Source organism: Neltuma alba, unplaced genomic scaffold, assembly GCF_004799145.2.
Source record: "Neltuma alba isolate B1F8T4 unplaced genomic scaffold, ASM479914v2 tig00002475_pilon, whole genome shotgun sequence".
Classification (NCBI taxonomy): Eukaryota; Viridiplantae; Streptophyta; class Magnoliopsida; order Fabales; family Fabaceae; genus Neltuma; species Neltuma alba.
This window is the reverse complement of record NW_021632873.1, coordinates 1-26459: the sequence shown is the minus strand read 5'-3', so window position 1 is coordinate 26459 and position 26459 is coordinate 1. Positions and strand designations below refer to the sequence as shown.

The following is a 26459-nucleotide window of genomic DNA, read 5'->3' as shown; positions in this document are numbered from 1 at the left end:
TGGTAAGTTACTTTTTGTCCGTGGAAACGCTAAAACAAACGGGCACATTATTGGTAAGGTTGGGATTACAAGGTCCGGCAAAGTATGGGTGAAGTAGAAAGATGATTAGCCTTGCTTTTAAGAACATGGGTCCCTCCATAATTAAGAAAGACCTACCTTGCTTCCTCTTCCTGATCTCTATCTCTTTCCTCAGGGTGTCACTTTAATTAATTAGTTTTGGAGCACCACGTCATTCACTCACTGTTAGAATTGGTCATCATTATCGATCTGTTCACAACTTGTAACCACACAGGTGAACACAATCTGACACGAGTAAAGTTAGGGTCTCTCTTACGCTATGATACCATTCGATTTGAATTATTGACGTTGAAATTTATCAAAAGTTTATAACAGAGAGATTGAGCAAAGAGAAAGTTATTACAAAACACGGTACACACTCGTATTTCCCATCATCATAATCCCAAATCATGAACTACTAATTTACGTCCAAAACACAGTTTATATCAAATAGGCAAAGTTTCTGAGATATCGACAAGCATCGAATAATCCTATACATTCAAACCGATTATTTAATGAGAAACAACCTTGTAAATCAAATTGCATTGTGATGAACTTATATTGGGGGAAGCATCAATCTTATTGTGGAGACATTTTTCACACACTTTGAAAAGTCTGAAAAGGACTCAACAGCGTGGCATGTCAGGTGGGGGAGGAGGCAAAGTTTGATTGGACCTTAACCCATTCCTCACGATGAACACAGTCTCCATCCCCCAAGCAATGTGCCGCTCCAGATGGCAATGCAGCAACCATACCCCTGTCATGCGCACAAGACCCATCAGGAATATATATATATATATATATATATGCTAATTTTTATGTTTACAATAAATTTAAATAAAAATTTGCCTATCATTTATGCTAGTTCTATGTCGTATTTCATACACTTATTTATTCCAAAAAGAAAAGCATATTTTTGCGTTTATTAGAGATTAACAAGTGAAAGTATTCTTTGGTAGTAAAGTAGATAATGACAGAGTAACCGAACGGATAGGACTTTACTCCTTTAGTAGGATCCACTATTGGGTCAGCCTCATTGACTTTCTTAGTCTCTAGGCTTTACGCTTCCATATTGCAGGAGATTTCAACTTCTTTTTTTTTTAATGAATTTTATTTGGATCAAATATATAAAAACAAGTGTACTTTAAATATATCAGTCTTCAAGTGTGCGTGTCAGTGAGTTTTTTCTTCTTTTTTTTTTTGACCAGTACAGTGAATTTTTTCCTTTTAAAATTTACTTTTCAAAGTAAAAAAATAGTTACATTAATCTCTCGTGACTTCTGTTAAATTATTCAAACCTTAATTTTGTTTTCAAAACAAGCGCACAAACTTTTCTGAAACCCAAAAAGGACATAACCCGCCAGCTGATGCTAGCTTCCTCTGAATTTTTCTCGAATTATATTTTAAAGAGATTTATGTAGGTTTTAAAATAAAAAAGACATACTAATTGATAAAAGTAAAATAAATAAAATTCCAATTATACCTGGGTTGGCCGCCTCAAACCTGACAGCAGCCCAGCCATTTTTGGGTACAGCAACGGTGTTCACGAGCGGAGGATCAATCAGATTGAAATCCTTGGTGTGCATTTTTTCGTTGAAATTCCCCTTTCCATATCCAACAACATAGAAACTGAATCCATGAAGATGCATCGGATGGTCGATCCCGGCAACCAAGTTTGTGCCTTGAAACACAATTTGGACTGTTGCACCATACCTCAGAACCTTCACCTCCGTCCCTCTCCTGGGTATCTCCAGAACCATCGGCAAATAATCTGCTGTGAAGTTGAACATCAATGGCGGAAACATGGGAAATCGCGTCCCAAACACTCCATTAATGCGGTAGTAGTAAGCTTCCAGTATATCAATGCTTGGGTTCTGAAAACTTATATTGCTCATACTCGAAGCCAATCGAGTTCCGTTGGGTCCCTGACAGGTCTGGCCTCTCCGGCATGGAAACGTGTTTATGGACAGGGTGGTCACTATGTTGGTAGAGCAATTCGCTGGGATTAAATGAGGAAATTTCTCCGGCAACCCTCTAATACTGCTATAGAACTTAAAAGCTGCTTCTGTATCATTATAATAAGGAAGTTTGGGTAACGACGGAGACGAAGATGTGTTGTATCTGCCACTGTACTGAATAATAGCTGTGGTTGTGGTATTGTCAAAGGGAACTCCAACACCACTTGAATATGCCCTTGCTGCCATGTAGTAACGATTAGGCTTCTGGTTGGCATGTAACAAAAAGTCCATTGTCTGTCCCGGAGCTATTGTGATGTAATCCCTTACCAGTGGCCTCGTGTAGCTTCCATCTGTCCCCACAAGGGTTAGCTTGTGATTTGAGACAGACACAAAGAGGAACAGGTTCATTGCAGCATTAACCATTCGAAGAAGGTAAGTCCTCCCTTTGTCCACATTTACCTTGAAAGTTCCTGAATGTTGCAGATAATTAACGTAATGTTGTTGCTATTATTAGGTGCCTAGCCTTACATCAAATTCACAGTTTTGCTTGTAGATTGATGACCACTCACCTGATTTGGAGCAAGGATAAAGGTCACCTGGTTGGCCATTTATAGTGATGGCATCGGAGTCATTCGGAGATCCTCCTGATCTAAGGAACTGCGTGTACACTTTCCTCACATCACTCTTCCACCATTCTCCTGCAAACACACAAAAGAGTGATATATCTCTCGAAGCTCGTTTTGGATCGAACTATTTGGTGATTATTATTTGACAAGTAGTGATTTAATTTCATACCGAAGATGATGGGTATCTCCGCATGAGGCTTCGGAAAAGGGTAGTTACGGCGGGGATAAACAATAATAGCGCCGTGGACGGTGGCTCTGGACCAATCACTGTGAGCATGCCACCACAAGGTTCCTTCCTCTGTAGAGAAAACCACCTTCTGCCTGAACCTCCCTCCCGGTTGTATCGGACACTGTGTGATGTACACAGGACCATCCGGCCATGGATTCCTCGGCTGCTTCACTCCATGCCTGCCACATAATTTTACTTGAACTTTATTGTTTTTCCCCGCCTTTCTCATCACAGAAAGTGCGTAGAGAGATTAAGATAAATAGTATATACCAGTGTAAAGTGATGTTGTCTCTGCCTCTGTTATAAACATCGACATATATTGTTTCACCCTTCTGAGCACTAATAACTGGCCCCGGAAATTGTCCGTTCACAGTTAATATATTCTTTGTGCTGCAGAGTCTCGTGTATCGAGCTTCTTTCACCTGCAAATTAAACCAGTTAAGGTAATAATAGGGTGACAGCTATAATATAATAATGATGCCCTGTTAGAGAACACGACTGTTCTTATAACTAATGAGTGTGTCTGTGTCTCTATGTGTGTGTGTAGATATAACACTAAAAAAAGGATTAATGGATAATGAGATGTTGTGGAACTTACAACGAACTTGTATCGTTTCAATGGTTGAGAATATACGCCACCCAATGAGAAGAACCAGAGAATGATGAAGAAGAAGATAAGCTTATTATTGGAATACCACATCGATCTTTTCATCTGCAGGAAAACGAAGAGTAGTGACCACTACTTGCTGCCGAAGATAGTGCTGCTCCTTTCTGATGTGTGAAAATATCACTTGCGGTATGAGAGATTTTTGCCACAAAACGCAAGATGGCCAAAATGATATATATAAACATGCCAGTAAGACCACCTTTAATGGCGCCCACCTTGATGTGTATATATCAATCAATATATATATATATAATATAAAATTTACGGCAATTCTTTTTTCATCGTCACCGTGACTGCATAAATTCTTATTACGTACTCATGCGTCATTGTACGGTGAGTTTATGTTACGCTTCATATTAATGTGAAACAGCCTTTCGTTGTTAGTTGTTATATCCATATACATGTATTTATTCGCTCATTACATATATAAAAATACAGTAGAAATAAATACTAGTATGACAATACCTCCATTATTAGGAGAAGGTGATATGGATGGATCTGAGAGAAAAACTTTTGATTCAGGTTGACGTGGCAGCGTTTAGATCATGGAACATGTGTTGTCTTTTCTAATTGTACCTTTGAAGGCGAAGCATCATCCCTTCATGTACAAGTTTGGGAAACAGATTAATTAAGAGACACCAAATACTAAAAGAAATAAGCGGCTTAGTATTAAAAAAGTGAACGCTGTGAAAATATATGAAGTATCCGTTTGATTTTTAATCGCTTATAAAAATTTTATATTGCGTAAAATAAAATTCTTCTCAAATATTTATTTCGTATAAGAAAAAATTATTCAAAATAAGTTAATATAAATTAATTGTCCGAGATTGATTTTGCTCTTCCAAACTCCAAGTATATATACATGCATGGATGCCCCTGCCTATAGATATTTTGGCTTTGGCCAAACAAAAGGATAAGCACCATGGCACCATGCAGGAACAAATTACTCCCTCCGTTCTTTATTATAAGAGACGAATAACAAAATTACGTTGATCAAAAAAACAGTTAAAATTAATTAAGAATAATTAATATGTAAAAAGTATAACTTTTTTTCTAAAAATACCTTCATTAATAAGGAGAGAGAGCATGAGAGAAAACAATGGTAAATTATTAAAAGAAAGAGGAGTAGGAATGAGAGAGAGTGTTAGTTAGAGACAATAAATATGGGTAAAATAGGAAATTAACACAAAAAAGTAGAGACAACTTTTAAGTGTCTCTTATATATAGGAACATGCCATAAGCATCAAATGTCTCTTATAATAAGGAACGGAGGGAGTAATAAATAAGCTTTTATTTGGGATTATTAATGTATAAATGATACTAAAAATAATTCATTGACATATAAAAATAAATATGAAAACAGAAATATTTTAATAAAAAATATATTTATATTAAAAGAATAAAAAGATCAGTAATTTTTTAATTTGGCCATTGTTATTAATCAATATATATATTTAACATGCATGATATATAATGTGTGTGTGATGTTTTTTGTTCTAGAACCGTTAACAGAAAATTGACTGATATATATGATTGGTTAAATACTGCAAAAACTAACTCGAGGGTGCTGGTCTTGATTGTCTCGGCCAGTAACGCCACGGCACAAGTCTTATATGTACTCATTAATGTAATGTCAACCACTTAATAAATAACTAATTCATCATTTTTTCAAAGAAGTGTGGTATTTGTCGTTTCTTTAAAAAGAGCAGCATAGAATATAAAGTCTAACAACATTTTTGGTAGCCGACATACGCCACCCAATTCAACCTCTCTTCTTTTTCTATTAAAAAAACCAGTTTTTGTACTACTTCCCGTTTACTACGAGTCGTATTATACACGGAATTCTCATGATTTTAGATTTAAGTCAGATTGTAAAATGTTCTGAGCATTAATTTTTTCTTCTGAAAAATATTTGTTAATTTTCTATCACAACAAAAAGTTGGTTTTAGAATTACTTTTAAATTAATTCAATTACTTTGAATAATTTAAAGAATGATCAAATTATAGTTAAAAGCAAATACTCTCAAAAAAATCAAATACTACCTCTGGTCCTTAATATAAGATCTCGTTTGATTTTTATTTTGGTCATAATTATAAAATTTCAATCTACTTTGTCTCTCATATTTATGTATTTTTTATAAAGGTAGTTCTTCTAAAAATGGTGTTGTAGCTAATAAACTTAATTAATAAGAATATTTTAAAAAAGATAACAGCTATTTATTACAAATAAATAACTTAATTTATTTTTTTAATTTTATTAAATTAGTCAATTAGTTTTTATAATTAAGATGAAAGACAATACTCTAGTGTAATATTAATGGACATAATGATGTTAAAATCTATGGCGGGGGACGTTGTGACGAAATTAATTAGTTTCACCTAATCGAAAGCTCTGGTCCCAGCTAGGCTAGCTAGCCAGAACTCTACAATGCCTAAAGTCTATGTTTATGAGATTAAAAGCAATATCATTGATTCTGGCAGAATTAAATATCAGTTTGACAAATAAAAGTTTCACTTTCTTTTGTTTCAATTAATATTTTTCTCTTGCTCGATGTTTTGGCAAACAATAGTTTCTACTATGATGTCAATTTTAACTTTTTTTTTTTGACCAGAAGATGTCAATTTTAACTTGAACTCCTCTGAAACTTTATTATATATATATTTTTAAATTTTTAAAACTCCGTAATAAATCCTCCTGAACTTTTACGCCTCCCAATTCAACCTCTCTTCTTTTTCTATTAAAAAAACCAGTTTTTGTACTACTTCCCGTTTACTACGAGTCGTATTATACAAGGAATTCTCATGATTTTAGATTTAAGTCAGACTGTAAAATGTTCTGAGCATTAATTTTTTCTTGGGAAAATCCCAGAAAAAGCCCTTGGAATATACCAAATTTCAGATTGGGTCCTTAAATTTCGAAAATGACAGAATGGGTTATTGACCCAATTTGTCATTTGTGAAATTCAGGCGAATTGACATTTTTACCCTTGAGCAAAAGTGAGTAGTTATTCTCTAAACAAATCTAGGTAACGCTTATACTGTTCTAGTGATTACAAAATTCGTTGTAGTTAATAATAAGGTACCTGACAATAATAAGATACCTGACTATGAAAAAATTAGTTATTCTCTACACAAATCTAGGTAGTGCTTACATTGTTCTAGTGATTACAGCATTAGTTGTAGTTAATAACAAGACACCTGACTATGAAAAAGTGAATAGTTATTCGCTATACGAATCTAGGTAACACCTAAACTCTTATAGTGATTCCTTGAATTATTGTAGTGAATGAATAAATGAGGGCAAAATTGTCAATTCGCCTGAATTTCACAAATGACAGATTGGGTCAATGACCCATTCTGTCATTTTCGAAATTTAAGGACCCAATCTGACATTTCCCATATTCCAAAGACTTTTTTTGGGATTTTCCCTTTTTTCTTCAACGATGCTCTTGTATTGACAAATATTTTGTTAATTTTCTCTCACAACAAAAAGTTGGTTTTAGAATTACTTTTAAATTAATTCAATTACTTTGAATAATTTGAAGAATGATCAAATTATAGTTGAAAGCAAATACTCTCAAACAAATCAAATACTACCTCCGGTCTTTAATATAAGATCTTGTTTGACTTTATTTTATTTTGGTCCTAATTATAGAACTTTAATATACTTTGTCTCTCATATTTATGCATTTTTTGTAAAGATGGTCCTTCTAATAATGGTGTTGTAACTAATAAATAAGAAAGACAACACCTATTTATTATAAATAACTAACTTAATTTATTTTTTTAATCTTCTTAAATTAATCAACTAGTTTTTATAATTAGAATAGAAACCAGTATTGTAGTATAATATTAATGGACATAATGATATTAAAATCTATGGCGGGGGACGTTGTGACGAAATTAATTAGTTTCACCTAATCGAAAGCTCTGGTCCCAGCTAGGCTAGCTAGCCAGAACTCTACAATGCCTAAAGTCTATGTTTATGAGATTAAAAGCAATATCATTGATTCTGGCAGAATTAAATATCAGTTTGACAAATAAAAGTTTCACTTTCTTTTTGTTTCAATTAATATTTTTCTCTTGCTCGATGTTTTGGCAAACAATAGTTTCTACTATGATGTCAATTTTACCTTCTTTTTTTTGACCAGAAGATGTCAATTTTAACTTGAACTCCTCTGAAACTTTGTTACATATATAATTTTTAAATTTTTAAAACTCCGTAATGAATCCTCCTGAACTTTTACGTTTACGACTCATCTGCACATATCCTAAAGTTTAATTAAAAAGATGATATGGATATAATTTACAGTAAAGTTTTAGGGATTATTATATGCACACAAAAATTAATTTTAAGAAAATATAATTAATGGTTGCGTTCTGTCTGCACATGAAACTTGGGGCTATAAAGATTAAGAAGTATTTCAAATTTTAAGAATTAAAATTAAAATAATATCAAATTTAAGGGATTCAAAAAATAAAATTGTAACCTACAAAAAGAAACGATAAGAGACAATAACAGCTTCCGGTGTTGCGGGGGGACAGATCATTCCAGAATATAGCACGTGAATTATTTCCTATTGCTTTTGTCGGTGGAAACAAGTGCGCGTGGTCACACCCAATATATTGCCCCATCCTCACGTCAACACCCTCCGCGCAGTATTACTCATATTTATCAACTGACTCTTATAATTAGGATAATATATTTATCAGAAGTAGTATAATATATTATCTGAAAAATTTCCTGCAATTTATTTATTTTCCTTTTCATAAATATACTACTTAATTAGAGGATATATATTGAGGTGATGTAGAATTATAATATACTAGTAAGTGGGAATTTACAACTTCCTATTTATAAAGCAATGTTGATGTCCCTATACTAACTTCATACTAGCATGTTATTCATGTCGTGGAGGCTTCATTCAATAAAGCGTTTCTTCTTTTGGTAAATGTAAGTGCATACCTTATATATAATCACAACAATAATACCAACTAATTGGAGATTCAAATTTTGAAAAATCATAATTTCAACGGCACATGTCTACTCATTAATGTAACCTCAACAACTCGACCTGCCCAACATTTTTCTCATTGCATTTGTCAAGATCCGGTAGCACCAACCCTGCATTAGTTTCCAAATTTTTTAAATCATGTGCAATGAATTTAGGCTGTTGGATCAATTTGGATAATCATTTCATAATTAAAACTAATAATTGTATTTAATAGATACAGACGGTAGTAGAAATATCAGATTTGATGGAAAATAAATATTGCTTTGATGGATTAAATGGAGAAAGAGGTTAATCTCAAAAGTAGAGACATCTATTAGTAATTTCCCTAATTCTAAATATTAGTGCTAATACAAAAATTTGTTTTAATCTTAACTATAAGATCTCAATATATTATATTTCTCAAATTTACAATTTATAATTTTTTTCTAAACTTTCCTATTGATTAAGCATATTAAAATTTTTTTATCGAGAGAGTAATAATATACAATACAAATAACTAAAAGAGGTATTTTATAAAAGCCAGCACAGGCACATCCAACCAACTCTCACATATCAATAAGGGACAATTAATGCATTAAATATATCATACATTAATAATTTTTTTCAAATTAGTCCCTCTATAAATGAGGTGATTTAATTTTTTTCAACTATAAACGTCAATTAATAAGAAGGGAAAAATGAGGGGGGAAGGTAATTGATGAAATTGTTGGTAACTTATACTATTTGGAATAAAAAATTATTTCTAAAAGATGCGCTATAAGAGAGACGAGGGTTTTCCTAACCTAACTATTTTTTTTTCAATATAAATTCCTCATTTATTTTTCTATATTTAAAATCGACGGAATAATTGACAAATAGAGAGTGTGAAATTTGTGATGATAATGGAGAATTGACTGGAAGCTGGCTGTGGTCCTTCTTTTGGCTTTGTTTGACTGGAATTTACCTAAAATTAAAGTGCTTTATCACTTCACGCGGAGTTAGCTATAGCATCACTTAATTACCTGCATTTTTGTTACATGAACGTCAACTGATTGGAAAGGCTGTGAGGTCGCTTTTCTCTTCATGTTGGAATTAAACTGCCTTTTGGCTTGTAGAGATACCCACTGCTCGTTTTGGTCATCATCCATCATTTTCTTTGTGCGCCGGATAGATGTTACAAACAAACTCCTCCAGTCCTCCTCCTCATCATCATCTTCAAGAGAGAGACGGCTTTATTAATGCACGTCTCTCTCTTCTGTCTTTTAGCTTTCTCAGCTTACCTTTCATTTCATTCACGTTGCATCCCCGCGAGGACTTTCCAGGAGAAGTGGATGTATATGAAGCAATTGATCAGAAAGGAAATGGAAGGGAATTATCAGAATACAAAACAATATTAGGAATGAAAATATCTTATGACGTAGGGCAAATTTAATAATGTATTTTTCGGTCCATGGTATACGATGCATTTTTCCATAATTAGTCTCTAAGTGGCAGAAGCCTACTTCGTCCTTCGTATTCGAAGAAATAAAGCATCAACCTTGGCATATTATTCTTTTTTTTCCCCTTTCTTTTTATTAATAACGAAAACTTTATCTTCACAGCACGATTGTTGAAGTGGCTGGACAAAATAAATTTCGTAATAATTTAAATAATGGTGTGTGTGTGTGTGTATCCAGGTTCTCCCTCGATCTCTCCCTTTTATCCATATACCAAACAATATCAAAATTTTGGGAACATGTTTTTTTCGTCCTTTCATGAGCTTCCTTTGTTTTTGGAAGGAAATTGCATTCTCGTAACATGCTAATGTGGTAATGTCAATTCTCTTTCCTTAATTAACTTTTTATGTCATTTGAAGAAATGGCCCCCCAGGCAGTTCCTTGGCCGAGTGAATTCTTGACAGCTTTGTTCCATCCTTCGTTTTGTTTTCGTTCTCCTTATGAATTCTCAATGATATTGTCCCCCACTTTCTTCGTAAAAGCAAAAGGCACCTCATCATATATATCAAAAATGTCAAGCACATGTTTAACTAAAACTCTGATATTCTTATTTCACATCATACTATTTCTCTGGGTTACTTAGTCTGCTATATACTACCTCCAATCTTAATTATAAGACTTTATTTGTAGTCTACAAATAAGGTCTTATAATTAGGACCGGAGGTAATATATATAGTACTTCTATTTTAAAATTTTTACAAATTATGACATATCACATCTTAGTTTCTAAAGTATCATGCCAGAATAGTACAACATTTAGTACTCATCTAAAGTAGAACCCATTTTAGATAATGGACTCGATATTTATAATGGGCCGACCATATACATAATCAAGGGATCCATCATGGACTTCATCTTGATCTTCATATAGTTTGGATAATTAACTACCGTTCGTAAACGCGACGCATGGCCAGTCATCACATGGGATCGATCACTAAGGTTAATTTATTCCCATCCTTAATCATTGTAAAACTTCCTATCTTCTACGGACTGTGAATGCTGTAGTTGAGAACGTTCTGTTCTTTGCGATGTGAAAAATGCCAGAAGAGCAAATTTATCTGATCATACTTTTACTGTAATCCTTTATTATTTCCTATTCCTTCATTATTTAGTTCTCTGGGTTTGTTGGATGGCGCTGACATTTGATAGAATTAGAGAATTTGTTCAATTCATGTAATTAATTTGATGACATTTTTCCTGCGCATGTATATGAAGTAAAATCTGTGTCATCAAATCCTTGGAAGTATTAATTGTTGAAATGCGATTGTTCGATTAAATTATTGTGTCATTAATAAATAAAAAGACACATATTGATAAGGGAAAGAACCAGATCCATGTAATATATATAGATTAAGGTATCTGTGTCTGGGGGAAAAAAAGAAAAAGGTCTGCATATGTGAATTAAAATCAGGATCAAGAAGCTGATGCCAGAGCGCAGAAATAAGCCTGTCTCCAAGGAATATCCAGAACAGCCATGCACGTGTTGCTTACGTAAAACACATAATATTCATAACATTGAATCATAACACACAACAGTATATATAACATTTGGAGGAAAATTAATAAACGCCCCCTTATTTAGTCCGTGCATGATATTCATGATACAACACTTCAAACTAAAACAAAACCATAGTCTTTGACCTCATACACCATGGGGAAAATTAGATTCCTCCTATATATATATATATTCTTCATCCATAAATTATAAAACTGTATCAACGCAAACCTTTAGTGGTATTGTATTCTTGTGTTGGCTAGCGCTAATTCATTAAATAGCCCTAGGAATGGCCACGGCCTTGAGAGGGTTCTTCATCTCACATGATAAGTTAAGCTGCTCTGTTAGGTCAACTGGATTAGCCTGGCCTTCAATCCACTCAAACTGGCGAACCAACTTAGCCACCCACAGGTTCACAGTGACGAGCCCCAGGTTCTTCCCTGGACAAACCCTTCGCCCGGCTCCAAACGGTGCGAGCCTCAGGTCAACACCTCGGACGTCCACGTCAGCTCCTCCTTCGCTTGGGACGAACCTTTCTGGTTTGAACGCTAATGGATCGTCCCACACCTCTGGGTCGTGGGTTATAGCCCACATGTTCACCATAGTAGTCGTGTGGGCTGGGACCACCATGCCGTTGCTGAGCTGGACGTCTGACGTGGAGAGTCGGGCCCACGAAAGGAGCGGGCCAGGTGGGTGCACCCTCAGGGTCTCCTTCATGACAGCTTGAAGGTAGGGCATTTTCGCCACGTCGGAATCGGTGACGTCATCTTTGTCTCCCACAACCTCGTCAACTTCTTCGCGGAGCCTCGCTTGAACGTGTCCGTTCAGAACCAGTTCCGCCATTGCCCACTCGGTTAGAAGTGCCGTTGTATCAGTACCACGAAATATCATCTCCTGCACATGCATATAAGAAAACCAATACTTGTATGGTTGGTAATGATATTTAGAATAAAAATAGTCTCTGTTAAAAAGAATTAAAAAAAAATTAAAGCTTGTAAGAACATCACATGAATATTTTGAGTTTTTTAATACAATTTACAATTCTCTTGGGAAGATACATTTATTAAAAAAAAAAAAATTGACACATTCTATATGGAGATTCAGTGTTCAGTGTTCAGTGTTCAGTGCTCACTTTGCTCTATAAAAGTAGGTTTGAATCCCAAATTAATTCCATGATTAAGACCCTAAATTTCGGGAGAAACCGAGGTATATATATTGACTTATCCGTCTTCAAATTGACCTGGTCTACTTTTTTTTTTTTTTTTTGACCAAAAGGTCTACTTTTAATTTGATCCCAAAAAAACTGACCTGGTCTACACTTAGATATTAGATCTAAAAATCTCACTTTTCATATACACACGCACCTCTCCAGAATGCAAGCATATGTCAACTTAAAGTAATGAGCACCCAAACTGATTCTGACATTATTATAGAAGGAGAGGTGAGAGCACAAACCCATAAAACAGCAATCATGTCATCTTCATGGAGCTTCTCGTCTGGCTCATCTAGGGATAGCAAAACATCCACAAAGTCCGAGCTATCACAAAGCTTGTTGGATGATGAAGAAGCAGCCAATCGGTGTTCGTCTATGAGGCCTTTCACAAACTTCCTCACGCGAGGAACAAGATCTCTGCACCGTTCTTTGATCCCAGAAGGGTCATAAAACAAGCTCATCCATGGCACATAATCACACCAGTTAAATGCGCCTAACAGCTCAAACCCCTCCCTCACAATTTCATGCAGTTCCTTAACCTCCAAGTCAAAGCTATGGGGGTAATTGTACGCATATCTTTTACCAAAAACGGTGCCCATGATGTTATTAAGAGCCGCAGCTTGAAGATGTTTCCTTAAGGCAACGACGCCGTTTTCGGACTGCTCAGCAGCTATGGCTCGTAACATGGTGGAGCAGTCGAGGAGACGGCCAGTCTCATGGGCGGCAATGCGCCTCGGTGAGAAGAGATGAGCGGAGGCGATCCTACGGAGCAGCCGCCAGTAAGAGCCATTTGGAGCAAACCCAATGGCTCGGCTGAACATGAGGGTCTTGGCCGATTGCTTGACGGGGCGGTCGGCAAAGTGGGGTGACGTCAGAATTTCGCGTGCTATGTGAGGATCGGAAGTGATGGCGGCCGGGACTGAGCCCAAGCTGAAAGCCATGAGCTGTTTGGCGGCTAGGGAGTTAGCCAAAGAAGCAAGAGTACGATGAGCCAAGCCGTAGCTCAAACTGAATAAGCTGCCAAATATAGGGACACCTCTGGGTCCTGGTATAGCGACCCGACCCAAGATGGTCCTGCCATTTTTCCAAGCTAGGCCTCCAGAAGAGAAAGTCCATGAAAGGAACCCTAATAAGAAAAGAAGCAAAGGGACGAAGAAGAGAAGGAAAGTGTCATGGGAGTAGTGGTGGGTTCCTGTTATGGCTGGAAGTGTGAAGAGCCACCAGGTTGTGTCCGAAGAAGATGATGGAGAAAAGGCCATTTGGTATGAAGAAAGAACAAAGGCACGAGAGTTGGTGAATATGAAGGAGAGTGGAATGATTTGAGTGAAGAGTGCTGGGCAACGTTGGTATAAATACTAGTGCATGCATGAATTGCGTCGAAATAAGGTCAGAGGTACACGTGGATGTTAAAAAACTGGTCATCGATCGCAGAAATGGAATAATTTATATTGTTATATTAAAAAATACATATGTTGTTGATTAATAATAATAAAGACTGACAGAATATCTCAGTTAATTAATCTCATGCAAACGGGATGGGGCTTCAAAGGATTAGTCTGTTCAATCTGTCTTTATAATATTGGTAATCTCATAGTATATGATTTGAGTAATTTTAATTTTGAAAAAAATCCCGTTAACATTAGTCACCATTATAATTAGTTTTATCAACAATATTTTACAATGCATGCATTTAAAATAAACTTTATGGATTCGAAGAAAGAAAAGTAAAAATGATTTTATATTCCAAAAAACCATAAGAATAAATGTATCCATCCAAGATCTCGTCCTCTTCTTAGTCCTCATTATTTTTATTTTATTATATAATGAATATTATAGCAATTATTACTCTTTATATTTGGAAAATGGGAAATATCATTTAGTAACCAAAAAAATCAACAAATTACAACAGCCTAAAGAAAAGCCAATTCTATTCATTAGACCCAACCTATTTCATTACGCCGCATGCCACTTTGTTTTTTTCCTAAGCATAATTATTTTTTTTATTGGAGATAATCGTATTTGACATATTATGGATTACTGAATATAGAAATCTTTCACCACAAAGATTCAAACATTTATTTATTATATTGTGATAGATTAGCCATTTTCACTAGACCAGATCTCCACTGGTTATGCATACCACTTTGAAGTAAAAACGACGTTAATGTTTTCAAAACTATTAATTAGAAGCATCTGGAGGCAAAATATAATATGACTATATATAACTAGCAGGCTTTGCTCTCAGTGAATATAGGTTTTTGGCTATTTAAGTGCGAGTTATCGAATATGAATTTATATGAATGAAGAAATTATTTTTAAGAGTTATTTTGAATTTGACCTAACTTAGTCTATGGAAAACTATATGGTATATGCGACGGGACACTTGTCACCCGCATATGTCATGGGTCAGTTAATGGGAGAAGAGAGGATCGGGGGTTAAAGGTTATGGAAGGAGTAATAATGAGGAGCACATGGAAAGTCACCGACCTAAAAAATTAATGGTCGGAGAAGATTGATAAGTAATTAATTAGAGCAGAGAATTGAATATCGGCGGCAAGGCAGGGTCGCCACGAATGTCGCATCCCACAACGGAAAGAGGAGGGGAGCGGGACGGGAAGCCCGGGCCTCCACGTGCTGCCTGATCCTTGTCACGTGATCTCCTCCCCCCACATGCGCCTTGTCCACTTGTCCTCCCTCTAGATAATCACGTCCCGTCAGCCCTTTTCTTTTTTCTGGACCTTCCACGTCCGATCATCTCGCGTCTTCTTAATTACAGCCCCAGCATCTGATATTAGACCACCTTACTTGGATTAAATTTAATCTTAAAGTAATTTAACAAACATATAGCACACATTACGACTCATGGGATTGTTAGCACAGCATAAGGCTTTTATTTTTCTGCATTCTGCGCACATCAAAGAAACCGATGATGCACTGATAAGGCATACTGAACATTAAATTCACAACGATGAGTTTATAGCGTGTATATTATTATGAAGTTAAATTACTATAAGTTAAGGAGAGAAAATATGAACAAAGGAATATATATATTCAACGAATGAACATGTGATTTTCCCACACTGCATCATTTCCTCAAGCACATTTCAAAAGTCGTCTCCTCTTCAAACAATAATTTCTTGAATATAAAAAGGAGTCATAAGCTGCTACTTACGATAATTTCCTTGCCACCTTCCTTGGCTCTGCCAAAATATCTTTGGACAGGTGAACATGTACGTACGTCTTCAATTCTTAGCTTGTGATGCTCGTAATATATATCAACGTCGATTTTTGGAGTTAGTATTCTCTAACTAAAAAAAATTTTAATAGCTCCTTTTTTCAGGGGAAAAAAAATACTTGCTGTCGAGTATTCAGAAAGGGCATTAGAGAAGATTTGTGAAAATGTTAAATTTAGACAGCACATAACAAGAAAAATTCGGACAGAAATCCCTTATCTTTTTAGTGTTCAAGTAGATAACAATGATTGGCCATACGAGAAAGATATATCTTAGAAGGAAAAGTATATACGACCTATGAGTTTTTTTTTGCAAGACAGAAAGGTACGTGTTGATCCATATTCCAACATCAAATAACGCATTCCAAAATATTTCAATAAACTAGTCCAAGTCCAATGCATGGTTTCCAGACATCCACGTTGGTGCGCCTAAAATATCTCGAATACTATAATGTTACGAATTTTATGATTCGTTTTGTCATCAGAATAAGAATATATAGTACTATATGCTTCAACCGCAAGACATTGCGCATCAAAGTTTAAAACAATATAAACGGACGTGATACCCTTGTGAGCTGTGGCCTTGATTAGTGTGTTTATAGAGTTAATCCATATTTAGTGTTTCAATTAAGCTTGCATCTCTAGGAGAAGGTTAATGTTAATATAACACAAAAAGTCAGCTCTTTTTCCGATCAAAACTACATTCCCTATTAATTTATGTGTTTCATAAAGTGAGTATAAAGTTATTTCAGTTATATATATGTTTTATTTATTGCGATTTGCCATACAAAAACTATAGGGAGATGGAAACTGAAATTTTCGAGAGAGCTTAGTGGGTGCGATCTTCTCAATCCATTTCTTTTAAAAAAAAATTGGTTAAAATCCAAAGATCCCTCGTGAATTTATGGGTTGTGGAAGGCATCCTTGATTGCAAATCTCGCAAGTTTATCCGAACAAGGACAAAATTAAAAAAAAAAAATACATTTGCAAATTTTTCCACCAAAATTTACACACAAAAAAACTATTTTTTAGCACAGAAAATCTATTTTCCCATTTTGGGAAAACACACATATGTGCTCGTGGGTGCGTGCAGACATGTGTATCAATTTAATCTCTTTAGAATTTGTATGAAGCAGAGTCATAGTTTTTGTCTGAAAAGTTAGGGAAAAGGTAATGCGGCACTAATTTATTAGTATTTACGTACGGTTTTTGCCCCTTCCCCTCCTTGACATGCACAACCTTAAATTGAGGGAAATCAGAGCAGAATCCGAGCACTCAATTAATGAGCCTCAATATATATATATTTTAAAATTGTTCCAAGCATTCTTCTCGATCCTAAGTATGTACCTGAATCCCGTTTTTCAATTGAATATTTACAGTAGCTTAGTGAAGAAGAGAATGATGTGTTATGTGACTGTTAAATAGAACCATTTAGATTTATACATCTGTAGCGTACGGGACCATTTTAACTGGGCTATTGGGTATCCTAAAAGGACATACTATTTGTTAAAAGCTACCGGCTATTTGTACTCCATTGAAGCATCCATGCTCATCTACAACCAATCTTCTCATACTCATCATCCTCTTTCAAATCCTCTTCAAAAAATTAGAGACGTTTTAATGCGAGATTGGATTGTGACTTCTGATCGTATGTTCAGAGAAGTTAATAAATGTTAAACTGATAGCATCTTTTTATAATATCCTGAATAGGTGGACCATCAACTTCATATAAATATATTTTGAGTATACTGGCATCTCTTTTTCTACACATCCGTTCTTCTCTTTACCCGTGATCTCAATATCTCATTGAATATTTATCAAATATTTTGCAGGTAGCGATCCTATCACGAGTTCCTATAAATAATCCAAAAAAAAAAAAGAACTCTCATGAAAATGGTTTAATTAATCAAGGGATACTACACGTCTTTCATGATATGTCATTTTTGTTTGGGAAGTTATTACAAGAAGGACAAAGACATATTTTATGAATCTTTGTATATAGATTTTATATTAAATAGTGGTTAAAGTGGTTTTTTCCCCCCTCAGAAGTATTAATTGGAGAAGCGATTTTTTTTCCCCAGTCAACGTTAGGTGAAAAAGATTTCATAACCCGTATTTTTGTGTTGCGTTGCTATGCAATTTTTTTTTTTGAAGTGATCATAACTTCTCGAGAAATATTTCTAAGATTAAAACGTACTGCAACTATGTACTATATATCGAGATCTTGATTCTTATATCAGGCAAAAGAAAAAAAAAAAGAGATCTTGATTCTTATAAATTAAAGAGATCTTGTTAAGTGAATCCATGGTGTTAAGAACATGAAGTTGTTCGCTATATTTTTTAAAATTAAAAAATTTAAAAGAAGCTATTAGCTAGCCAGGGAATATGCGAGCCTCTTACATAACCCAAAAAGGTCAAGAAAATGAAGTCCTCAAATTGAAAATAATTGAAGGTCTAAGTATACTTTTGGGAATGAAATGAGAGCCTATATACATGGGCTGTTCAATCCGAAAAGCTCAATGCAGGGGTCCTAAAAATTGGGCTAAAGCCACAAGATCTCCTAAAATCAGGCTTATGGTTAAGGCCCACACACACACACACACACACAGAGTTAATGGTTTATTAGGTGGCTTGCATACTTGATGATTCCCAATATGTTATTATTAAATGGCTATTATTAATTAATGGCGGCTTATAATTGTTATGAGTATGATTATTGATCAAAATGCGATTCAATAATCAGTTCTGTGATTGTTAAAGGAAAATAATCAGTATGTACTTATCTGTCTTTCTATCCCTGGAGTAATATTTCAATTTCAAATTATTAAATCGAGTAATAATGTGAGGCTTTTAGTTAGATGGTTGAATAATTTGTAGAACAGTCTATCTATATATAGAGGTGCTGATTTGTATAAAAAACCTCACATCACCAACAAACCTCTTAACTGCCGCATTAAAACATTTAATTAATTTCTCATAACTCATAATTAAGGAGCTTTAAACTAAAAAAAAAAAAAAAAAGAAAAAAGGCATGTGCAGATCCGAATATATTTATACAGACGCAAGCAAACATATATATATATATATATATATATATAGTGATATTCCCTTGATAATGATTCATACAGATTTAGGAACAAGACAAAGAGGGACAGCCTTCTTCAACGTGATTCCATACTGCTCGTTCATGTCCATGGTTTCAGGAGTCATACCCTTAGGAAGGTCCCACTCAAAAGAATGCACCAAAGTGGCCACCATCAAGCTAATCATCCTATTAGCCAGGGGCAAGCCTGGGCATATCCTTCTTCCCCCACCAAATGGCAGGTACTCAAAGTCCCTGCCCTTAAAATCTGGGGCAGACCCAGCAAGAAACCTCTCTGGCAGAAACGACGTCGGGTTATCCCAGTAGGATGGGTTTCTGCCAATGGACCATGCGTTTATCAGGAGCTGGTCCCCTTTGTGGATGGTGTAGCCAGTCACAACGACGTCGTTTGCTGCAATGTAAGGCAATAGAAGAGGCACTGAAGGATGAAGCCTTAGGGTTTCTTTAACAATTGCTTGGATGTAGGGAAGACGAGGGATGTCTGATTCTTTGATTTGGCCGATGTTGTTTCCTATCACTTGGTTAAGTTCTGTTCTGGCTTTTCGCATTATTTCTGGGTTTCGAAGAAGCTCTGCCATTGCCCACTCTGTGGTTGATCCTGAGGTGTCACTCCCAGCAATGAATAAATCCTGTTTTTTTCCCCAGATTATTGTCAGTGGGTATCGGTTTTATATTTTATATTAGTTATGAACTGTGAATATTTGGAACATTATTGATTACTTTAACAGGAACAGTTTTAAAAACACAATCTTGTGGAGTAGTTAGTACTATATATATATATATATATATATATTGGTTCCATCTGACTATAAACAATCATCTCAATATTCAGCTAGCCTACATGGAGAAATTCAACTACTCTTTTGGCTTGAGCAATTATGTGTCAATCATGAGACCATATGGCACTTGTCCCCAATCATGCTATACCACGTGTGTGCGTACTACTTTCGAGTCTTCCCTTTTTTTGTGTGTGTAATACCGTCTTATTTCACAACTCACGCTGGAATATGACTAATATAAATTTTAATTTAAGTTAGATCACATTTATAAACCTTGTCAACGATAATTTTTTCTATAAACAAAACTTAAACGGAGAACCGTGCTCAAAGTGACAACCTCATTTGAACCATCCGGGGTTCGTCATATACTTTGTATAGACATAGTTTATACCTTATATTATAATACGTAGTTACTTTATACCTAAGTTATTATCATATCACCCTCCCAGTCTCTGGGCCCTATGCCTTCCAAATCTATCTTAAAGATTTTCCATTATTAACTTAATAAATAAACATATATTTTTTTAAAAAATTAAATCCATGGATAATTAAACATATTTATATGGGTGAAAAATAAACATTATATCCATTTATAATTAATTTTTTGCATATATAACCAAACAACTTATGTGAATGTTTGATATATGATGCTTACCAGAATTAATGGCTTGATGCTTTCAACAGTGAAATCTGATCCATCCTCCGGCTGGCAATGGTCGAGCAAAACATCCAGAAAATCGCCATTTCGCAGAGCACTTGAGTCCTCTCTTTCCTTCAAACGTTTCTGGATAAGGTCATCGAATATCTCATGCAACCTCTCGTAGGAAACCCTCACATGGCGTCTCACACCCTGCAAGTCAAACCTCTTCAACGCCGGAAAATAGTCCGCGAGGTTCAGCTTCCCGGCGTCCTCCATGATCCTCCACACGAGCTCTTTGAATTCCCCGGCCGTCTCGAACTCTGGATCCACCAGATCCACCGAGAAGACAGTGTTCGAAACCAAGTTTAACATGGTGGCGAATGCAAGCTCACCTACATCCACCTTACAGTCAAGAGGAATATTTCTGTCGGTCAGTCACAAATTCAGACACAACAAAATTAAATTAAATTACTCACTAATTTTAACTTCTAAACACCTGAGTTCCTGTGGCGGAGCGCTTCTGAACGTGTTTGATGAGTTGGTGGACGTTACGGTGGCGCAAGTCTTGAAGAAGGTCGAGGCGTTGAGCGGTGAATATCTGGGTGGTGCAGATGCGGCGGCGGTTGCGCCACCTGTTGTCTGCGGGAGCCCAAGCGAGTGTGTCGTTGACGTTGGGCTGAGCAGCAACAGACTCGAGAATCGGCCGGTTGGGGAAGGACTGATCGTTCTTTTGGAAGATTTCCTTGGCGGCGTCGGGAGAGGAAGCGACGACCACCGTGACGGAGCCGAGCTGGAGGGAGAGGAGAGGGCCATAGGTTTTGGCTAAGGCAGAGAGAGATTGGTGAGGTTTAGGGCCGAGCTGGAGGAGGTTGCCGATGATGGGGAGGGGGATGGGACCAGGTGGCCGGTCTTTGCATCGTCGGCGGTTCAAGAAAAGCCAGGTTATGACTAATGAGACTGCAATGGACAAGAGCACGGCGCGTGGCTCCATTACTATGATCTCTTGTTGGGGTCTTCCGTGTGTGTGTGTGTGTTTTATACTAGTGTATAAGCAATTCCCTCACATGTGGGATTGGGAGCGGTTGGAAAACGAAACAAGTCAGGGGAGGGGGGAAGAAAAGAGAACAAGAAAAACAGCCGGCAAAGAAAAAGATAAATAGAAATTCTATAGCATTGATTTTTATATAATATAATAACGATATATTTTATCATTGTTTCAGCTTACCCATCTGTCATTTTTTTTTTAATGACTTCCAATTGCAGAGGCACATTTGTCACACAAATTTTAGAAAGATCATTCGCAGATCATGGAGCCACGATTTATAAATTCTTACCCGATCCGTCTATAGTTTTTGGTTACTAACTGGAAGCCAACGTAAGAAGGGAAGAAATATAGCAATGATAGGTTATGCTGAGAAGAAGTTGGATTATGAAGGAATTTTCATTAAATAACATATAAGATGTAATATGTATAACATATATAAATATACAGGGTCAGTTTAAAATGGTTTATAAATAATTTTTTAATTGTGACTTACGAAATACGAAATAAATATGTAAAATTTTTTTTATCTCAACTTACATAAAACTATTTATTTTAATTGTGATCCTAAATAGGCCACGGTCTGTGTACGTTGCGATTTGGTTTGAAATACATGATTACGGAGTGTTTGAGTATCATAAAAATACTTTTTAAAAGTATTTTTTTTTTCAAATTCAGATAAATTTTTTTATATAATTATTTTATATACCATAAAATTATTTTTAAAATTATAATTTTAATTCCATCTAAACACGTTAGATATCATTTTTCAAAAAGATAGAGCTTTTATATAAATATGTTTTATTTCTTTTCATGTCACATTAGAATTTTGCATCTCATTAATTAGGTTGTCCCTTCACTGGATGACCGTTTTACACGGGAGAAAAGTGGGGTCAAATAAAGAATTTCGAGACGGCGGTTAATTAATATGGTAGGGAGCGGCTTCACTTTTATAAGGAAAAAAAAACAAGGTACGTAAGTTTTATATTCTGAAAAGAAGACTTATTAGCAAGGCTGCTTCTAACCTGAAACGGATTAGTCTCAAATCTAATATAAGTTGAAAATATCCTAATTTCACCTGAAAAAACAAGAGCGTCTAGACTGGGCCTTCGGAAATTTCGAATGGGAAAATAGTCACCCTCACTTCAAAGTCCAGATGGAAATTAGGCATATGATCAAGGGCTTTTGAAACAAATGGCGCATTACTATTTCCAGATGCAATACTCTGAGAAGACATCGTTCAAGCTTTTCCCCAGTGCCCAGTCACATTCCAGGGTTAGATGAGTGTCCATTGGATACCATTTAGAGACAAGTCACTCAGGTGGACACCACAACATTGCTTTTGAGATGGGTGATTTCAAGCCACCGGCACCATATGAGCTCCATGCCCACTTCTTCCAAACCCAATGGCATTTAATCGGTTCCAAAGTGACAGAGAAAATGCAAAGTGGCTTGGAATAGGAATAGGGACAGACATACACGTAGAAATTAGAAAGAGACAGACATAATGGCCATCATTTAGTCTTAACTATCACTTTCGTGGCTTCAAGTCTTTCGATCCAGATCTTCTAGTCTCTGGAGTATTCAATAACAGTTGGAAGAATTGTTTTGTTTGAGGTTTCCTTGAATCTCCATCTAAGAATATCAGGAATGTGGAAAGAGGGAACATGGAAAGATCAAGAAAACAAGTCACGTGATGACCAAAATGCCACCCATTTTTTCTGATCAAGCATACATAACAATTGCCTACAATAACAAGTATTTGCCATGTGAATTTATTGATGCAAACAAAAGTAAAATTTAAGGACTAAATTAACGCCAAAAAAAAAAACTGGTTGTTCATCAGAGAGAAAGGAACAACATTGCATGATTTCAACAACCCAATACACTTCAGCTCACAAACAAGAATTTGTTTCCGTTCACCTAATCAACATCAATGACTTTGTTGAAAGGATGACAGAAATGAACGTAGTTAGACATTACATCATTTTCCGAATGGTTTATTTATGTAGATTGCCCCAGCAGATTTTTCTTCAGATAATCAAGTCCAGATAAACCAGAGACAGAAGCTTGCTCCTGAATATGAACAGGCTCGAAACCCCTCTCGATCGAAGTTTTCACAGCATCCACTATGAGCTGTGTTTTCCTACTAATAGTTGGCCACTTCTTCTCAGGCTTCATACTTTTAAACTTGATATCACCCACCAAACGGGAAAATTCTCTCACCATTTGGGCCTCCTGAGGCAGCTCTGTGGTTACTATATGCTTGCTTGGCTCTTCAGACCATCCTGTCACAAGATCATTAAAGCTACATTCTGAAGCTGCAGAAAATGAAGCCTCCTTCTCTTGGTAAGGGATAATAAAGTCGTGAGCATGTAGTGTTCCTTTTGTCCCGATAGCAGTTATATCCATTGTCAGATGTGATAAGAAGGAGCAATGGAAGGTTGCAACTATTCCATCTTCCCAGTACAGAGTAGCTCCACAAGACAATATTACCCCGGCTTCATTGCGCTGAGGATCACGCAAGGCTATAACTGTTTTAGGTAGTTCAAAGTTGGCAGCCCACAGGATTGCCCTTATACAATACCAACCTTGATCGCCAAGAGAACCAAGACCATCAAGATCTGGTTTCACACGAATATCGTTCTTAAGAAAATCGGGATCAGCACCAAATGCAAACACCGTTTGTACCTTTAAGATAGAAATGAGACAACATTCAGCAAAAGAAAACAATCAAAACATAAAACACATCTATAATGGCCAGGAGTCTAAATTGCCCCGTGAACCAGAAAACAACTGAACAACCGATCCTGCAGTCTAAAATGCCATTGTTTCATGGGGTGACTTATCTAGGAATTAGGGCAATAGGTGTTTGAATTCTATTAGCCAATTAGCCAAGAGTTTGGGGAATGTGGGGCTTGGTTAAAAAGAGAAGGGCCACAGGATATTGAGAATCAATTAGAATTAGATCAGATGAAATGACCGAAAACAGGGGAAATCGTGAGATTCGGATATATCAATTTGAGATTTAAAAGAATTAATTAAATGCAGTGGGCAGTGTTATAGGTACAGGACAAACCTCAGGGTAGCATAATAATGTGAGTTCTGGAACCACAAGGCAGCAAAGTGAAAGCAACTTAAACCATGAAGTACCTATAATGAACCTAACTTTTTAAAATAGAATTTGATAATTTTCTGATCCCAAATTTCAATAACCCACATAAACAAAGTTGACGACTAAACTGCGAATCACCCATCAAATTTCATAAGACAGTAATGATAACGTCCAGGAATAAGTTATGATGATAAGCACGTAACAGAATTAGAATTAAGAATGGGGTTGGAACAAGAAAAATGGACCAACTGGATTTGCGTCCACTCAGATTGCTGCTGATTACAAAATCTCTAAACATGTTAGCTCAATATAATCAAATCAAATGGACCCACCGGATTTGGATTTAGTGCTTAACATTGTCCGGAATAGGATTGCCTTTGCCTCTAATAGGAATATACCTGTGCCTAACAAAACAAATCGATAGATGTTCTTGCCAGTCTGGATCATCATATCTCAACCGAAAATCACACATAAAAACGATGGGGGTACCGAACATACTTTCTAGTGTTATATTATGACCTTAACCCAAGCGAGAGATAGATCTTGTGAAGCCCTTTTATATTCTTAAGCTTTTGTTTTTTTTTCCTCCAAATGACCCGAATAGGAAATTAGCTCCAAGCTAGACATCAAACACGAAAGAATGCCAGCTAGTGATAGAAGTGCATTTCATCAAGCATGGATATCAATTAAGTCTCAACGAAATCGGAACAAAATAGAAAATAGCAGAGTGCCAACTGAAGTTGCGTACTTTTTGGAGTCGACCAAAGCGACGCTCATCGGACAAGAACTCTGCCATTTTAGCGGTCCTAGGGTGGTGCATCCACATGGTACCGTCCATGAGCTGCACCCCATTGGATTCGCAGGCCTCGATGATCTTATCAAACTCAGCAGCGTTGAGAGCCACAGGCTTCTCCAGAAGCAGATGCTTCTTCTTCTGAGCGACGAGGACGGCCCAGTGCACGTGCAAGCTAGTGGGAAGCGGCACATAGACGGCATCGACGTCGGGATCGTCAAGGAGCGCTTCGTAGGAGCCGTAAATCTTAGAGCCAGGAGGGAAGCCATTGGCAGAAGCGAAGGCGGTGGCTTTGTCGACGGAGCGGCTGGCCACGGCGTAGAGGGTGGCGTTGGGGCGAGGGTGATGGCACGGGAGAGCTTGCGGGCAATGTCAGCGCAGCCCAGGATGCCAAATCGGATAGTGGTCTCGGCCATTGGAGTTTGGGAGTTGAGAGAGGCAGAGCAAGGAGAGTGGTGGAGAGAAATCGTAGAGTGAATGCGTTGCTGCCACAAGTGTTGGTGGTCAGTGCTGTTGGATTAAAAGGGCCCGGTTTTACGTTTCGGGAAAGCGCGGGCGAGAAGAGAGACGCTGAAAGGCCGAACTGGTCGCACTCACTCACAAACTGCCACGTCACATCGTCTTTTTTTTTTGGGTTGCAATGGGCCATAAGATTGGGCTAGTTACCCAAAATATAGAATGCCTTTTAAAAGCCTTTTTTTTTTGTGGAACCTCTTAAAAGATTTTTTAGTTCATAATATAAGTCAGCTTAAGAAGATACTCCACTCAATTACCATATGTCAATTTTATCTTTATTTATGATAGCACATGTTGGATATAAGATAAGGAAGTGAGATAGATTTAAATAGAGGTAAAATTATTTTTTAATTTATAATAAATTTAATGAGCTAGCTACTCTTAATTATTAATTCTGTAAGATAGGATGATTATTGCAACTGAATAATTATAAAAAAACCACACACACACACACAGGCATAGAAGTGGAACTGGATCTCCATTTTATAAAGATGCCACATATGT

General features: G+C 36.3%; 5 protein-coding genes across 6 annotated transcripts in view; 1 reads left to right on the top strand and 4 right to left on the bottom strand.

The window, feature by feature from the left end:
* LOC114729332 (laccase-15-like) overlaps positions 1 to 19055 on the top strand; it is a 31185-nt gene extending 12130 nt beyond the window's left edge. The window contains exon 8 of one of the 2 annotated variants that reach the window (XM_028916326.1): positions 19039 to 19055. The gene's annotated coding sequence lies outside the window, so the exon portion shown is untranslated. Of the gene's footprint in view, positions 1 to 844; positions 1177 to 19038 lie in introns of those variants that run through there. The other variant, XM_028916333.1, reaches the window with a different exon arrangement.
* LOC114729346 (laccase-15) lies at positions 358 to 3692 on the bottom strand. Its single transcript, XM_028916345.1, has 6 exons — positions 3469 to 3692; positions 3141 to 3292; positions 2811 to 3049; positions 2585 to 2713; positions 1541 to 2485; positions 358 to 814 (listed from the first exon to the last, which is right to left on the bottom strand). The coding sequence occupies exons 1-6, from the start codon at positions 3580 to 3582 to the stop codon at positions 684 to 686; spliced, it is 1710 nt and encodes a 569-aa protein (XP_028772178.1). The 5' UTR covers positions 3583 to 3692; the 3' UTR covers positions 358 to 683.
* LOC114729363 (cytochrome P450 78A7-like) lies at positions 11796 to 13994 on the bottom strand. Its single transcript, XM_028916362.1, has 2 exons — positions 12978 to 13994; positions 11796 to 12416 (listed from the first exon to the last, which is right to left on the bottom strand). The coding sequence occupies exons 1-2, from the start codon at positions 13992 to 13994 to the stop codon at positions 11796 to 11798; spliced, it is 1638 nt and encodes a 545-aa protein (XP_028772195.1).
* On the bottom strand, positions 18997 to 21584 carry LOC114729355 (geraniol 8-hydroxylase-like). Its single transcript, XM_028916354.1, has 3 exons — positions 20986 to 21584; positions 20505 to 20891; positions 18997 to 19699 (listed from the first exon to the last, which is right to left on the bottom strand). The coding sequence occupies exons 1-3, from the start codon at positions 21478 to 21480 to the stop codon at positions 19088 to 19090; spliced, it is 1494 nt and encodes a 497-aa protein (XP_028772187.1). The 5' UTR covers positions 21481 to 21584; the 3' UTR covers positions 18997 to 19087.
* Positions 21585 to 23246: 1662 nt separating this feature from the next.
* LOC114729323 (uncharacterized oxidoreductase At4g09670-like) lies at positions 23247 to 25855 on the bottom strand. The gene is given in 3 exon segments (XM_028916314.1): positions 23247 to 24222; positions 25395 to 25777; positions 25780 to 25855. Coding segments are annotated over 3 exon segments (1146 nt in total). The 3' UTR covers positions 23247 to 23535.
* Positions 25856 to 26459: the final 604 nt, after the last annotated feature.

Coding starts and splice junctions, on each gene's coding strand:
- LOC114729355 (XM_028916354.1), bottom strand. CDS start 21,480: ATGGAGCCACGCGCCGTGCTCTTGTCCATTGCAGTCTCATTAGTCATA. Junction 20,892..20,985: donor GCTCCGCCACAGGAACTCAG/GTGTTTAGAAGT, acceptor CTTGACTGTAAG/GTGGATGTAGGTGAGCTTGC. Junction 19,700..20,504: donor GCATCAAGCCATTAATTCTG/GTAAGCATCATA, acceptor GGAAAAAAACAG/GATTTATTCATTGCTGGGAG.
- LOC114729346 (XM_028916345.1), bottom strand. CDS start 3,582: ATGAAAAGATCGATGTGGTATTCCAATAATAAGCTTATCTTCTTCTTC. Junction 3,050..3,140: donor GACAACATCACTTTACACTG/GTATATACTATT, acceptor ATTATGTGGCAG/GCATGGAGTGAAGCAGCCGA. Junction 2,714..2,810: donor GGAGATACCCATCATCTTCG/GTATGAAATTAA, acceptor GTGTGTTTGCAG/GAGAATGGTGGAAGAGTGAT.
- LOC114729363 (XM_028916362.1), bottom strand. CDS start 13,994: ATGGCCTTTTCTCCATCATCTTCTTCGGACACAACCTGGTGGCTCTTC. Junction 12,417..12,977: donor ACATGATTGCTGTTTTATGG/GTTTGTGCTCTC, acceptor ATGCATGTGCAG/GAGATGATATTTCGTGGTAC.